The 14,820-nt window shown below is 54.5% G+C and overlaps 1 protein-coding gene across 4 annotated transcripts; it reads left to right on the forward strand.

Moving 5' to 3' along the window:
• The first annotated feature begins 1,755 nt into the window (after positions 1-1,755).
• PMM1 (phosphomannomutase 1) lies at positions 1,756-14,686 on the forward strand. 4 transcript variants are annotated; one of them, XM_055253093.2, is made up of 8 exons: positions 1,761-1,904; positions 5,415-5,532; positions 6,985-7,061; positions 7,216-7,307; positions 7,531-7,630; positions 12,708-12,783; positions 13,660-13,775; positions 14,144-14,686. In XM_055253093.2, exons 1-8 carry the CDS (start codon positions 1,818-1,820, stop codon positions 14,264-14,266), a joined length of 789 nt encoding a protein of 262 aa, XP_055109068.1. In that variant the 5' UTR covers positions 1,761-1,817; the 3' UTR covers positions 14,267-14,686. The 4 variants fall into 4 exon arrangements, with proteins under 4 accessions (XP_063479089.1, XP_055109068.1, XP_063479090.1 ...); XM_063623019.1 differs by having other exon boundaries at positions 1,756-1,904; positions 13,660-14,686; XM_055253094.2 differs by lacking the exon at positions 1,761-1,904 and having other exon boundaries at positions 5,462-5,532; positions 6,569-7,061.
• Positions 14,687-14,820: the final 134 nt, after the last annotated feature.

Genomic DNA, 14,820 nt, shown 5'->3' on the forward strand with positions numbered 1-14,820 from the left:
CAAGACTCCGTCTCAAAAAAAAAAAAAAAAAAAAAAAAAGAAAAGCAACCCTACAAAGCAGGTGGTGGTCATCCCATTTTATAGGTGCAGACACAAAGCCTCTGAGAGGTGAAGTGACTTGTCCAAGGTCCCATAGTGGTGGAGCCGGGAAGACAACCTGGAACTGACTCCAAAGTCAACGCAATGGTTAAATAATTGTAAATTGAATCTGGGAAGGTTGGCTGGGCACAGTGGCTCACGCCTGTATTCCCAGCACTTTGGGAGGCTGAGGCAGGCAGATCACCTGAGGCCAGGAGTTCGAGACCACCCCGGCTAACATGGTGAAAATACAAAGTTACTACTAAAAATACAAAATTAGCCGGGCATGGTAGCGCATGACTGTAATCCCAGCTACTCGAGAGGCGGAGGTTGTGGTGAGCTGAAATCGCGCCATTGCACTCCAGCCTGGGCAACAAGAGCAAAACTCCGTCTCAGAAAAAAAAAAAAAAATTAGACGGGCGTGGTGGCGCACTTCTGTAGTTTCAGCTACTCAGGAGGCTGAGGCAGGAGAATCTCTTGAACCTGGGAGGCGGTGGTTGCAGTGAGCCGAGATCGTGCCACTGCACTCCAGCCTGGGTAACAGAGTGAGACCCAGTCTCAAAAAATAAATAAATCGCCCTGTGTCAAAAAAAAATAAAATAAACATAAAAGTAAGTAAAAATACAAAAATTAGCTGGGCATGGAGGCACACGCCTGTAGTCCCAGCTACTCGGGAGGCTGAGGCATGAGAATCGCTTGAACCTGGGAGGTGGAGGTTGCAGTGGGCAGAGATCCTGCCACTGCACTCCAGCCTGGGCAGAGCGAGACTCTGTCTCAGAAAAAAAAAAAAAAAGAAGAAGAAGAATCTGGGAAGGTCTCCAAGGAGGTAGACCCTGAGAGCTGGGTCTTATGTGTGGACAGAAGGAATAAGGCTCGGGGAAGGCAATTCGGCAAAGTCCAAAGCCTGAACAAAGGCCTTCAGGAGATTTCTTTTCTTTTCTTTTCCTTTTTTTGTTTTTTTTTTGTTTTTTTTTTTGAGGCTGGAGTGCAATGGCGCGATCTCGGCTCACCGCAACCTCTGGCTTCTTTAGAATCAAGCGATTCTCCTGCCTCAGCCTCCTGAGTAGCTGAGATTACAGGCATGCGCCACCACGCCTGGCTAATTTTGTATTTTTAGTAGACACGAGGTTTTTCCATGTTGGTCAGGCTGGTCTCGAACTCCCGACCTCCGGTGATCCGCCCGCCTCGACCTCCCAAACTGCTGGGATTACAGGCGTGAGCCACCGCGCCCGGCTCGGGAGATTTCCTACAGCTCAAAATTTGTAAGGCAAAGAGATGGCCACAAATCTTGAGAGTGGAGAGCGACCTCGGCTCTCTTTAGTACCGCCTGGCCCACCAGACACTGCACTGCATGATAGAGGCCCCGCCCGACCCAGCCCCTTAATCGGCCTGTTGCAACCACTATCAACCCGCCAATTCTGGCCCCGCCCCTGTCTTCCTTGTGCACCCTCTCACTTCCTGCCGGTCCCAGGCTCAGGCCCCACCTCCGTCTTGTTTGGAGCAATCCAATCGAACCTGGAGGTCTCCGCTCCGCCCTATACCGCGCTCCCAGGAGCAATCAGAATCAGCTCAGGCCCCGCCTCCGCCTCCGTCCGCCGAGACCACGCCCCTTCTCCGTTCGGCCAATCAGGCAGTCTGTTGGCCCCGCCCTCCCAAGGCCCCGCCCCGTCGGATCTTATCCCTGAGCTGCTTCTGCGGCTGTATCTTCGGGACTCCGCCCCGCGCGCGGATCTGCAGCCATGGCAGTCACCGCCCAGGCAGCCCGCAGGAAGGAGCGCGTCCTCTGCCTGTTTGACGTGGACGGGACCCTCACGCCGGCTCGCCAGGTAGGACCCTGAAGTTTGGAAGCTCCCGCCGGGAGTGTCACGCGGACACCTCCGAGGCTGAGTGTGGGGTCTGCAGCAGCGTGACCGTGGACACCCCAGGACAGAGTGTGGGATGCGGCGGTACCCGGCCCCCTGACATCCGGGGCCACCCACTGGGAGTAAGGGGACTGGCCCTCACGTCACTGACCCGCAGCGTCCCTGCCTGTGTTCTGCTTGGGAGTGCTGGGGTTGGATCCAGTATTGGAGGGAGGAGGCGGCGAGCAGGGGCCTAGCTCCCTCCCTCCCCAGAGGCTTTCGCACGCCGCTAAGGCCTGGCTCGCGGACGCTCCCGCCTCCTGAGCCGGGAATCCCACCCTAGTTCAGCCCTAGGACACACCAGTGGTCGGAGCTGGCTTCTGAACCGGGGTTCCAGGCACACAAGCACACAGCCAAGCGTCAGTCACCATCTGTGGGAGACAGGGCGTCTGGGAGTCTTCCCACCCCGACTTTTGCAGGCCTGGGCCTGGGTCTAGTTTCTGAAGCCCCATCACCCACTTTACCTTCCACCCCCAGTCGAGGAGCAGAGAGGGCTTCTTTTCGAATTCGTTAATGGGCTCTACCCACCCGGAGGTGAGAGGCTCCAGGCCTAGTCTGTTTGCTGTGAGGACACTGAGGCATAGTGAGGGTAAGAGTGTAGTTTTCTTCTAAAGACTCTTGCTGTGTTGAGCCTCTTACCTCTGCTCAGTTTTTCTCCCATTGGGTCTCATTGTGAGTCCCCAAAAGCCCCCTCACCAGCTGGATGCATCAGTAAGCAGGCTTCATTCATGCCCTCCCTGTGGGTAACCCACCCTCCAGTCTGGGGGCCTCAAGGACCAACCAACAGGTCTCCTAGCGTGGCAGAGCAGTGGGATGGGCTTTACTGGGCAGTGGCTGATGGGAACCCAGGTCTTAGCCTCCTCTCTTAGGTCCCGAATGCCCCTCCCCATCCTCTGTGTTGAAGTTGCCCTGGCTTGGGCCCTGGAGGCCTTCCTGCAGGGGTGGATCCGGGAGGAAGATAGCAGGACTGGAGCAAAGGTGGGCCAGTTGCCGTGGCTCACGCCTGTAATCCCAGCACTTTGGGAGGCCGTGGTGGGCGGATCACCTGAGGTCAGGAATTCTAGATCAGCCTGGCTAACATGGTGAAACCCCGTCTCTACTACAAATACAAAAATTAGGCTGGGTTCAGTGGCTCACGCCTGTAATCCCAGCACTTTGGGAGGCCGAGGCAGACAGATCATGATGTCAGGAGTTTAAGACCAGCCTGACCAATATCGTGAAACCCTGTCTCTACTAAAAATACAAAAAATTAGCCAGGCGTGGTGGCATGCACCTGTAATCCTAGCTACTCGGGAGGCTGAGGCAGGAGAATCGCTTGAACCTGAGAGGCAGAAGTTGCAGTGAGCCGAGAATGTGCCATTGCACTCCAGCCTGGGTGACAGAGCGAGACTCAGTCTCAAAACAAAAAAAAAAACAAAAAAAAACACAAAAAATAGCTGGGCGTGGTAGCGTGCGCCTGTAGTCCCAGCTACTGGGGAGGCAGAAGCAGGAGAATCGATTGAACCCAGGAAGTGGAGGTTGTAGTGAGCCAAGATTGTGCCGTTGCATTCCAGCCTGGGCAACAAGAGTGAAACTCCATCTCAAACAAACAAAGAACTGGAACAAAGGTGGCAGGGCCTAGGCACAGTTCTGACCCCTCCCTCTGACCTTTTGCTCCACAAACATAACAACCTGAATAAGAACAGCCTATTAATTTGTCTATGGGCCAGCCTCTGTGCTTAGTGCCTTTTGAAAGTTAATTTTTAATTGTACACATTTTCATGAGCACACTTTCCTGGTAAAGAATGGAAACGTAACAGAGAAGGGTAAAGTCCCCTCTGACCACACCAGGATCCCAGGCCTGGCTGGCTCCCCAAGTTAATGTGGTTACTGTGGTGTGGCTTCCCTCCAGGCCTTTATCTGGATCTATTTGCCCAGAGCAAATATTAAGCATTGTTTTGTGAGGCTATTTTTGTTGTTGCTGTTCTTTGGCTCCTCAAAAATCATCTTGATTGTGATGCTATTTTGTTGTTGTTAGAGACCAGGGAATCGCTCTGTCACTCAGTCTGGAGTGCAGTGGCGCTATCACAGCTCACTGCAGCCTCGAACTCCTGGGCTCAAGTGATTCTCCCGCCTCAGCTTCTGGAGTAGCTGGGACTACAGGCAAGTGCCACCATGCCTGGCTAATTTCTTTTTTTTTTTTTTTTTGGAGACGAAATCTCATTCTTGCCCCCAGGCTGGAGTGCGATGGCATGATCTCGGCTCACTGCAACCTCCACCTCCCAGGTTCAAGGGATTCTCCTGCCTCAGCCCCTGAGTAGCTGGGATTACAGGCGCCTGCCACCATGCCCAGCTAATTTTTTTTTTTTTTTTTTTTTTGAGACGGAGTCTCGCTCTGTTGCCCAGGCTGGAGTGCTGTGACGTGATCTCGGCTCACTGCAAGCTCTGCCTCCCAGGTTCACGCCATTCTCCTGCCTCAGCCTCCCGAGTAGCTGGGACTACAGGCACGTGCCACCACGCCCGGCTAATTTTTTGTATTTTTTAGTAGAGACGGGGTTTCACCATGTTAGCCAGGATGGTCTCGATGTCCTGACCTCATAATCCACCCGCCTCAGCCTCCCAAAGTGCTGGGATTACAGGCGTGAGCCAGCGCACATGGCCAATTTTTTTTTTTTTTTTTAATTTTTGGTAGAGACTGGGTTTCTCCATGTTGGCCAGGCTGGTCTCAAACTCCTGACTTCAGGTGATCCATCCTCCTGGGCCTCCCAAAGTGCTGGGATTACAGGCGTGAACCACCGTGCCCAGCCCATGCCTGGCTAATTTTTAAAAATTTTCGGCCGGGCACGGTGGCTCACGCCTATAATCCCAACACTTGGGGAGGCCCAGGCGGGTGGATCACCTGAATTCAAGAGTTTGAGACCAGCCTGGCCAACATGGCGAAACCCTGTCTCTACTAAAAATTTAAAACTTAGCTGGGCATGGTGGCAGGTGCCTGTAATCCCAGCTACTCGGGAGGCTGAAGAAGAAGAATCGCTTGAACCCGGGAGGCGGAGGTTGCAGTGAGCCAAGATCGTGCCATCGCACTCCAGCCTGGGCAGAGGTTTCTGTGAGCCGGAATCACACCACTGCACTCCAGCCTGGGTGACAGAGCAAAAATTCATCTCCAAAAAAAAAAAAAATTTTTTTTTCATAGAGACGATGTCTTCTTTTGCTGCCTAGGCTGTAGTCTCAAACTCCTGGGTCAAGTGATCCTTCTGCCTTGGCCTCACAAAGTGTTGGGATTACAGACCTGAGCCACGGTGCCCAACCTGTCTAATTTTTGGTGTCTAAGCTTTGTACTGCTTCAGATCCAGGTAGAATGTGGGCTTCCTGGGCTCTGAGCACTAAGTGAGGGCTAAGTGGAGGTCCTAGACATGTTGAAAGCCAGAATGCTATGCTTCCCCTCTCCCCCCATAGAAAATTGACCCCGAGGTGGCTGCCTTCCTGCAGAAGCTGCGAAGTAGAGTGCAGATCGGTGTGGTGGGCGGCTCTGACTACTGTAAGATCGCTGAGCAGCTGGGTGACGGGGATGAAGGTAGGAGTGAGGCTGGGGGTAGAGGGAGTGGGGAGTTTGAGAGATTCCTGGGCATCTTCAAAGAGCCAGTCCTGCTTCTGTGGGGCAGAAGAAGTAGAGAGAGAGCAGCCAGATAGTTCCCTCACTGATTTGACAAACACTTGAGCACCTCCTATTGCCAGGGATTGTGCCAGGCCCTTGGGAAATAGCTGGGAGAAAGCAAGCAAAACCTGCCCGTATGCAGTTTACATTCTCATTTCTCCCTGCTGAGTCTTGATTTCCTCATCTTTAAAATGGGCTGAACCGGCTGGCACAGCGGCTTACACCTGTAATCCCAGCACTTTGGGAGGCCGAGGCGGGTGGATCACTTGAGATGAGGAGTTCAAGACCTGCCTGGCCAACATGGTGAAACCCTGTCTCTACTAAAAATACAAAAAATTAGCTGGGTATGTTGGCATGTGCCTGTAATCCCAGCTACTCAGGAGATTGAGGTAGGAGAATCGCTTGAACCTGGGAGGCGGAGGTTGCAGTGAGCCAAGATCAGGTCACTGCACTCCTGCCTGGGTGATAGAGTGAGGCTCCGCATCCAAAAAAATAAAATAAATAAATAAATAAAGGGCAGAACCAATGATGGCTACCATTTGTCAAAAATGATCATGTGTTAATATCATTGCATTTGATCCCTACAATCACACTTTAGAGTAGGCGTGATCATCCCATTTAACAGAGGATGACTCTGAAGTTATCCAGGAAATTGACTGGACCTCAGAGCCATTGGTCTCAGCCCAGTCAAAGTGGGTGCCTCCAGTTCCTCAAGCCAGAAACTTCCTTGAATTTTTCCTTTTCCTCACCTCTTGTTTATTCCATCAGCAAACCCCAAAATATCTCCCTGTCCCCTCTGTCTCCATCTCCACCACGCCATCATAGTCCAGGTAACCACGTGCCACCCAGACCCCGCAACAGCCTCTGGGCTGTGCTCCCTGTGCCTCCAACCTCCCACCCACTCCAGCTGCTTCTCGTGGCAGCCAGAGCTGAAACCTCCAACTCTCCCATGCAGCCAGCCTTGAGAACCAAGTGCGATGGCAGCTGTAGAACAGAAGGAAGCCCTTCTGCAGAGGGGCAGGGAAGCACAGAGTGGAAATGACGCCCTCTGCCAGAGTACTGCATGACTTCCAGAGGAGGAAGCTGGATCTTGGAGGATGAGTGGCAGGGAAGCCAGGGAAGGGCGGTTCTGACAGAAGGACCTGCACGGATGCCTGTGTGCAGAGGCCCACAGGTGTGACTGGCTTCTTTGGAAGAAAACCAAGCTGCAGAGGGAGAAAGGCTGGAGAAGCAGGTTGCAGCCTCGGATTGAACAAATGGCCTTTGAACGTGAAACCAAGGGTGTGGGCTTCCTCTCTCTTTACTTGCCTGTGGGGTCACAGACGTGGTCTCACACTCTTTCTTCCTCCTGTCCTCTATGTGACCCCGAAGTCATTGAGAAATTTGATTATGTGTTTGCCGAGAACGGGACAGTGCAGTATAAGCACGGACGACTGCTCTCCAAGCAGGTCAGTGTCCCCCAGGGCTTAGCCAGGGGCACCCCACTTTTCCATAGTGGAGCAGTCCATGGGGGCTTCTGTCCTGGGTTGGGGGAGAGACACTGTGGCTGTCTCAGGGTCAGGCAGCCCAGGCCACTCTCAGAGCCCTGTGTTCCTTGGCCAGACCATCCAGAACCACCTGGGGGAGGAGCTGCTGCAGGACTTGATCAACTACTGCCTCAGCTACATGGCCCTGCTCAGGCTGCCCAAGAAGCGGTGAGGTCCTACCAGCCTGGTCTCCAGAACCTGGGGCCTGAGGGAGGAGAAGTGTGGGTCCCTAAGAGGGAGCCTGGAGATACTAGGGCCCCTGATTTTTTTGTGGGGAGTGTGGATTCTTGTCCCCTTTGAAGTCCTAGGAGGCTGGGGTCCCAGGTGGGGCTAGATTTGAATTCAGGGCCGTTCTGGTTCTCTCTGGCTCCCTGCCCTCCCTCACCACCAGTGGAACCTTCATCGAGTTCCGGAATGGCATGCTGAACATCTCGCCCATAGGCCGGAGCTGCACCCTGGAGGAGAGGATCGAGTTCTCCGAACTGGACAAGGTACCGCTAGCTATGCAACCTTAGGCCTGTAGGGCCTCCGTCACTCAATTTATCTGAGCCTTTATTTTCTCATCGGTAAAATAGACTGGGGGATGTGTTCTGATTTAACTGATACCCTTTCAGGCACCTACCTTGCGCCATTGTTGTAGACATACCTGCATCTTTCCAGTGCTGCTGGTCCCCCTTACTAGGTGGCCAGCACCAGGCAGCCACCTACTGAGCCAGGCCAACACCTGGGAATATCATTTCCACCTTCCCACCCACATTGGGTCCAACAACTCCTATTTCATCAGCCTCTCAAGTCAGTGTCAAATCTGTTCATCTGCAGAACTGAGACCCCACTCTCTAGATTACCCCTTTCCCCAGCCCCAGGCTACCCCAACTTTCCTCTCTGTCCCTCCCCACCCCCTGCATAGCCCTGCCAGCCTGCTGTCTAGCAATGCCACTGAGAACCTTCCTTTCTTTTTTTTTTTTTTGGAGATAGAGTCTCCAAAAAAATAGATAGAGGCTGGAGTGCAGTGGCATGATCTCGGCTCACTGCAACTCCCACCTCCCGTGTTCAAGCGATTCTTCTGCCTCAGCCTCCTAAGTAGCTGGGATTACAGGTGTGCACCACTACACCCAGCTAATTTTTGTAGTAGAGACAGGGTTTTAGTAGAGACAGGGTTTTTAGTAGAGACAGGGTTTCACCATGTTGGCCAGGCTGGTCTTGAACTCCTGACCTAAGGTGATCCGCCTACCTCGGCCTCCCAAAGTGCTGGGATTACAGGCGTGAGCCACCGCGCACGGCCCATTAGAACCTTTCAAACACATCAGCTGCATTCACCCCCCAGCCCCGTCCCCTCACTTATGATCCTTCCTTGGCTCCTCTTTGCCAACTGGATGATGTCCTAGCCTCCTCCTATGGTGCCTCAAGCCCTGAGGGCTCTGTCTGGCTCCGGCTCTCCGCGTCTCCTCTCTGTGCCCTTCAAGTTCCACTTTCTATTCCTGGAACACACCAGGGTCCTCTCACCTCTGCCTGTGCTGCCCCTGCTAAACCTTGATGTGCATTTTGCTTTTCTCCCCACCGCCTCCATCCCTCTCGGGGATGGAGCCATCTACCCATCCAAACCTTTCCACGCTGGCCCTTCTGCGTCGTTCCGTCATTCTCTCTGACCTGTTTGGTGGCTCTCCCTGCCCTCTGCTCCAGCTATGACCTCTTGGCTGATTCTAGAGTGCTGTGCCTCTGCCAGAGCACACTTCTCTCAGGCCCAGCTCGTCCCTCCCCTCCTTCAAATCCCCTTTCACGTCCTTTTCCCAGTGGGGCCTCCGAGAGTATCACATCCACTGCTGCACTTCCTGCTCCTTCCCCTACCTTATTTCTCCCCAAGCAGCCTTGGACAACTTTCACCATCTACTTTTAAAATCCGAATTACTGTCTGTCCCTGTCCCAGAACTGTAAGCTCCATGAGGGCAGGGATTTCTGCGGCTTGTTCTCCTCTGGATCCCCTATGCCTGGCACATGGTATACTTTTTGTTATTATTGTTGTTTTTGAGACAGGGTCTTACTCTGTTGCCCAATCTGGAGTGCAGTGCAGTGATCCAGTCCTAGCTCACTGCAGTCTCGATCTCTGAGGCTCAAGCGATCCTCACACCTCAGCCTCCTGAGTAGCTGGGACCACAGGTGCATTACATCATTCCAGGCTAATTTTTTAAATTTTTTGTAGGGATGGGATCTCGCTGTGTCTCCCAGGCCAGTTTTGAACTCCTAGCCTCAAGTGGGCCTTCTGTCTCAGCCTTCCAAAGCACCAGGACTATAGGTGTGAGCCACAGCACCTCACAAAGAAATACCCTTTTTTTTTTTTTTTGGAGTCTCGCTCTGTCACCCAGGCTGGAGTGCTGTGGCACAATCTCGGCTCACTGCAACCTCCACCTCCTAGGTTCAAGCAATTCTCCTGCCTCAGCCTCCCGAGTATCTGGGACTACAGGCACATGTCGCCACGCCTGGCTAATTTTTTGTTGTTGTTGTTGAGACGGAGTCTCGCTCTGTCACCAGGCTGGAGTGCAGTGGCGCAATCTCGGCTCACTGGAACCTCTGACTCCCTGATTCAAGCGATTCTTCTGCCTCAGCCTCCCAAGTAGCTAGGCTTACATGCACCACCATGCCCAGCTAATTTTTTGTATTTTTAGTAGAGACGGGGTTTCACCATGTTGGCCAGGATGGTCTCGATCTTCTGAGCTTGTGATCCGCCTGCCTCAGCCTCCCAAAGTGCTGGGATTACAGGCGTGAGCCACCGTGCCCGGCCTAATATTTTGTATTTTAGTAGAGATGGGGTTTCATCGTGTTGCCCAGGCTGGTCTCAAACTCCTGAGCTCAGGCAATCCACCCACCTCAACCTTCCAAAGTGATTATAGGTGTGAGCCACTGTGCCCGGCAAGAAATACCTTTTGAATGAATGAAATGAGTAGTATTATCTCCATTTTATAAATGAGGAAACCAAGGCTCGATCAGAAGGGCCCTGCCCGAGGTCACATAGGGAGCTGGTTGCAGAGCAAAGATTTGATTTTGCCCTTGGCCCTCTGGTGCCTCCCTGAGGGTGCCTCCCAGCTCAGTGATTCCTGACTCCTAAGGCTGAGGCTTAGGGAAGGCAGTGCCCACAGGCACAGGGACTTTTTTTTTCTCGATAGAGTCTTGCTCTGTCACCCAGGCTGGAGTACAGTAGCGTGATCTCAGCTCACTACAACTTCCGCTGCCCAGGCTCAAGCAATTCTCCTGCCTCAGCCTCCGGAGTAGCTGGGATTACAGGTTCATGCCACCACCTGGCTGATTTTTTTGGTTTTGGTTTTGGGTTTTTTTTTTGAGATGGAGTCTCACTCTGTCGCCAGGCTGGAGTGCAGTGGTGAGATCTCGGCTCACTGCAACCTCTGCCTCCCGGGTTCAAGCGATTCTCCTGCCTCAGCCTCCCGAGTAGCTGGGACTACAGGCACCCGCCACCACGCCCAGCTAATTTTTGTATTTTTAGTAGAGACAGGGTTTCTCCATGCTGGCCGGGATGGTCTCGATCTCTTAACTTTGTGATCCGCCCTCCTCGGCCTCCCAAAGTGCTGGAATTACAGGCATGAGCCACTGCACCCGGCCTAATTTTTGTATTTTTTAGTAGGGGCAGTGTTTTTCCATGTTCAGGCTGGTCTCAAACCCCTGGCCTCAAGTGATCCGCCCACCTTGGCCTCCCAAAGTGCTGGGATTATAGACGTGAGCCGCTGTGCCCAGCCAAGGGGACTTTTTTTTTTTTTTTTTGGAGTAGTTAGGATTGGTCACTGGCAAAGAACCCCTCCCCCACACACACGTGCTGAGAGGTTATCCCTTCCTGTCCACCCAGGTTCCCAGTCCCAGCTCTACCCATTTGCCTTGTAACCTGGAAAAGCATCTTTACTAACGTGTGCCTCAGTTTTCTTATGTGTAAGGTGGGAGTAATAGCAGTTCCCATCCCATGGGCTGTCATGAGGACTGGACGAGGTGGCACATGAACCCCACCTGGCATGGGGTTGGGGAGCCACACACTAACTCCCCACCCCAGGGCCTTCTCAAGTATTTTTGGCTCTTGTTTGCTCCCTTCTGGCACTGGAGGGGCATGAACCTTCCTGATCTGTGTGCCCTGCCCTGGCCCAGAGCTAGTATAAATAAATGCTTAACCCAGCTCGTCTTCCAGAACCCTGAAGGGGGGATGAGTACTTCCCTTCCTTAGATGAGGACACTGAGGCCAGAGGGTGAGTAACCAGCTCCAGGTCACAGTGCCGGTCCCTGCCGAGGCTGGCCTTGCACATGGGGCTGTCCAGTGACCAGCCTTGTTCTCCAGAGAAGGGGGGTGCAGCCAGCCTCAGCCATGTGGAAACATTTCTTCAGAGCTTGGGGCACTCTTAGTGGTAGCCCTGGGCCTACAGAGTGGCCACTGGTGGGCACTCTGGCCTCCCTGGGGCCCACCTACCTGCTGGAAAGCCAGGCCAAGGCTGGCAGGGGGCTCACATCCCTTATCTCTGCTTTTCCATGAGAGGGAAGCAGGCACTGGTCATTCATTACTTCTCCATCCTTTACTCCAGGAAATAGGCTCAGAGAGGTCAGGTGACTTGCCCATGGTCACACAGCTGAGGAGTACAGTAGCCAAGCCTGGCTACTTGCCTTCAGAACTCAGGCTGGGGGGTGTCTGGCTTTATATCTGACATCCTCCCTGGTCCACTTCTCCAAGCTCCATGCTGCTGACCACTGCCTGCCTTTCCGCCCCAGTCCTACCCAGCTCTGACTACAGGGCCATACCAGCCACCCCACTCCTGTGCTCCAGAATCCTCAGCGCCTCTTTGTCCCCAAGGATGTGGTCAGACTTCCCAGCCCGGTCTCGAGACCCTCTGTCAGCTGAATGTCCTGCTGGCTGGTTTAGATGTTCAGCTGCCCCTCAGGCTGGGCATAGCTGCTCCCCTTTGTGGCCCTCTGAGATGGAGATCATGGGGGCTTGGGGGGGAATGTCCCCCTGCTCCATGTTTGCAGAGCTGCTGCCAGAGTTCCTGCTCAGAGGGACGGGGCCGGCCTGGGCACTACCTAGTCCCCAGCCCAGCCATGTCTTTGCATGGTGGGTGCTCTGTCATGACTGACATCCTACTGCCCTCTGTGAATGCCCACAGCCACCTCCTCACAGGTCTCCTGCTCTCAGCTCCCGCACTCATTTCTGAGTATTTGCTTTGTTGAGCTGGGCACAGCTAACGGGATCGAGCCCTGCCCTGAGGTGGACATTGATGTGGGATCCAGATTGCCCCGTCTCCTCGCCCTTCCTGCTTGTGTCTCTCCTCTGAGGCCCCCTTCAGAAGACCCAGCTCACAGCCCCATTGGCAGCCTCATCCCTTCTGGATTTAGGCCCTGGCTCTGCCACCAAGGCTAGGTAACCTTGACCAAGGCACGACCCCTCTCTGAGCCTTAGTTTCCTCATCTGCACAGTTGGGGGTCCTACCCTCCTAGAATGCTCAGCACGCTCACGTGGACTGTGTGCCCAGCCAGGGCCTGGCACACAGCAGGTCCTCTGAGCTGCCATCCACCCCCTCCCCTCTGCAGAAAGAGAAGATCCGGGAGAAGTTTGTGGAAGCCCTGAAAACAGAGTTTGCTGGCAAAGGGCTGAGGTTCTCCCGAGGTACGTCCACCCTGCGGAGGACCTGGGAGGCCTGGTACAGGGCCCCTCCTCAAACCATCTGCCCCTCCCAAGACCAGGCTGTGGCCCCCAGTAGCTTTAGGAGCCCCTCCCCTGCTCAGGGCAGAGAGGGTGGCTGAGCCCGATGCAGAAAGGGGTTCAGCGTTTACTGGCCCCCAGTTTTCCCCACCTCATACCTCAGAGGTAAACGCCCCATGCCTACCCAGTTTCTCAGGCCAAAAACCAGAGCCTCTCCCTTGAATGCTCTCCCCCGCCCCTTCCCAAGTCCAAACTCCTAGAAGTCCCAGGGCCCCCTGTCTGGAATCCCACCAGTGCTCACACTTCCACTGTCAGCAGCTTGTCCAGGCTCCAACTGACCCTGACGCAGCCGGGCTCCCCTCTGCCACCTCACCCATTCTCCAGTGGCCAGAGAGGCTGGAGCTGTAGTCATGACATGCCTCTGCCCAAAGTCCTCCCTAGGCTCTTCCTCTCCACGTGATGCCCAGGGCCTGCCCATCCTTGCCTTGCCTCTCCCGGCCTCCTCCGTTGCTGGGACGCTCGTTCTCTTCCCTGCCTCAGGGGCTGTACTTTGCGCCCCAGCCATCCCCACTCGGCTCAGGTCCCAGCTCATTGCCACCTCCTCAGAGGTCTCGCCTGACCACCCTGGCTGGATGAGCTTCCCCCACCCACTTCATGGTCTTGTTTGTTGTCCAACCTGTGTCATAACTTCCTTGAGGATCCTAAGTCTGTCCCGTGTCCTGTTCCTGGCCCTCAGTAGGCACTCAAGGGTTGTTGAATGAATGAATGAACAAGCAGCCCTTCTGTTAGCCTTGTCTGCCCCTCCCAGCAGGGAATAACAGTCCCCACCCCTGCCCACAGGAGGCATGATCAGCTTTGACGTCTTCCCCGAGGGCTGGGACAAGCGCTACTGCCTGGATAGCCTGGACCAGGACAGCTTCGACACCATCCACTTCTTTGGGAACGAGACCAGCCCTGTGAGTGTGGCCCACCCCAGGTTTCCCCCAACGCAGTGGACAGCGAGAAGCCAGGTCTGGTGGCTTCTCCAATGCAAATCACCCGAGGTCAAGGCCAGAACATGGGGCAACACAACAGACCTCTTGGGGAGCTCCTGGAGAACAACCATTGCTCACCAGCCCCATTTCACAGATCGGAAAGCTGGGGCCCCAAGAGGGCTGGGCACTTGTTCTACATCACACAGCAAGTCAGGGCAGGTCTGACAAGGGGTGAGAAGGTGGGCTTCCTGGCAGTTCTGAAGGGGCAGGAGGAGGGGCAGGTCCGTAGCAGCCAATGTGGAGAGGGACTCTGCCTAAATATGCCTCCTCTGCCCGTCCTCTGTGTGCAGGGTGGGAACGACTTTGAGATCTTTGCCGACCCCCGGACTGTTGGCCACAGCGTGGTGTCTCCTCAGGACACAGTGCAGCGATGCCGGGAGATTTTCTTCCCAGAGACAGCCCATGAGGCGTGACCGGGGCCCACATCTGTGCGTAGTGATTTCTGAAGAGTTTGGCCTAGGCCTAAAGACAGGTCCTGGTGGTGGATAGATGCCAGGGCCCCGTCGTCTGGCCCAGGACGCCTGCTGCAAGGCCCACCCAGATGGTGCCAGAGTCTGTGTGGACAACCATCCCCAGCCAGTCAGCTCCTAGTGGCACTGGCTCCGTCCTCCCAGGGCCCAGAGTGTTCCCCATGCTCCACCTGGTGGCCCAAGCCACAGCTGCTGCTTATATTTTGGTACAGAACAGGTTTCTTTCTGCGCCAGGAGGAGGCGTGCGCAAGTGTCGGTACGAGATCTAGCCTGCTCTGCCTGCCTGCCCTGGGCGATGAGGTACGGTGGGGAAGGTGCCTATTTTAGAGAACTTTGTCACAGTATTAAAGTTCCCAGAACAAAGTAGGTGTCAGCTGTGTCTGAATGGATAATTGGCCCCAGTCACATGCTGTCACAGCCACTACTTTGCCGATGAGTAAACAGCACAGAGAGGGCAGGGACTTGGCCCAGGTCACAAAGGAAGTCTGATCCAGTCG

Source organism: Symphalangus syndactylus, chromosome 18 (genome assembly GCF_028878055.3).
Source record: "Symphalangus syndactylus isolate Jambi chromosome 18, NHGRI_mSymSyn1-v2.1_pri, whole genome shotgun sequence".
In the NCBI taxonomy this organism is placed as follows: Eukaryota; Metazoa; Chordata; class Mammalia; order Primates; family Hylobatidae; genus Symphalangus; species Symphalangus syndactylus.

Excerpts from the sequence above, each read along its gene's own strand:
- PMM1 (XM_063623019.1), top strand. The coding sequence starts at position 1,818 with ATGGCAGTCACCGCCCAGGCAGCCCGCAGGAAGGAGCGCGTCCTCTGC. Across the intron at positions 1,905-5,414 it reads CCCTCACGCCGGCTCGCCAG|AAAATTGACCCCGAGGTGGC; the intron begins GTAGGACCCTGA and ends CTCCCCCCATAG. Across the intron at positions 7,308-7,530 it reads CTCAGGCTGCCCAAGAAGCG|TGGAACCTTCATCGAGTTCC; the intron begins GTGAGGTCCTAC and ends CCTCACCACCAG.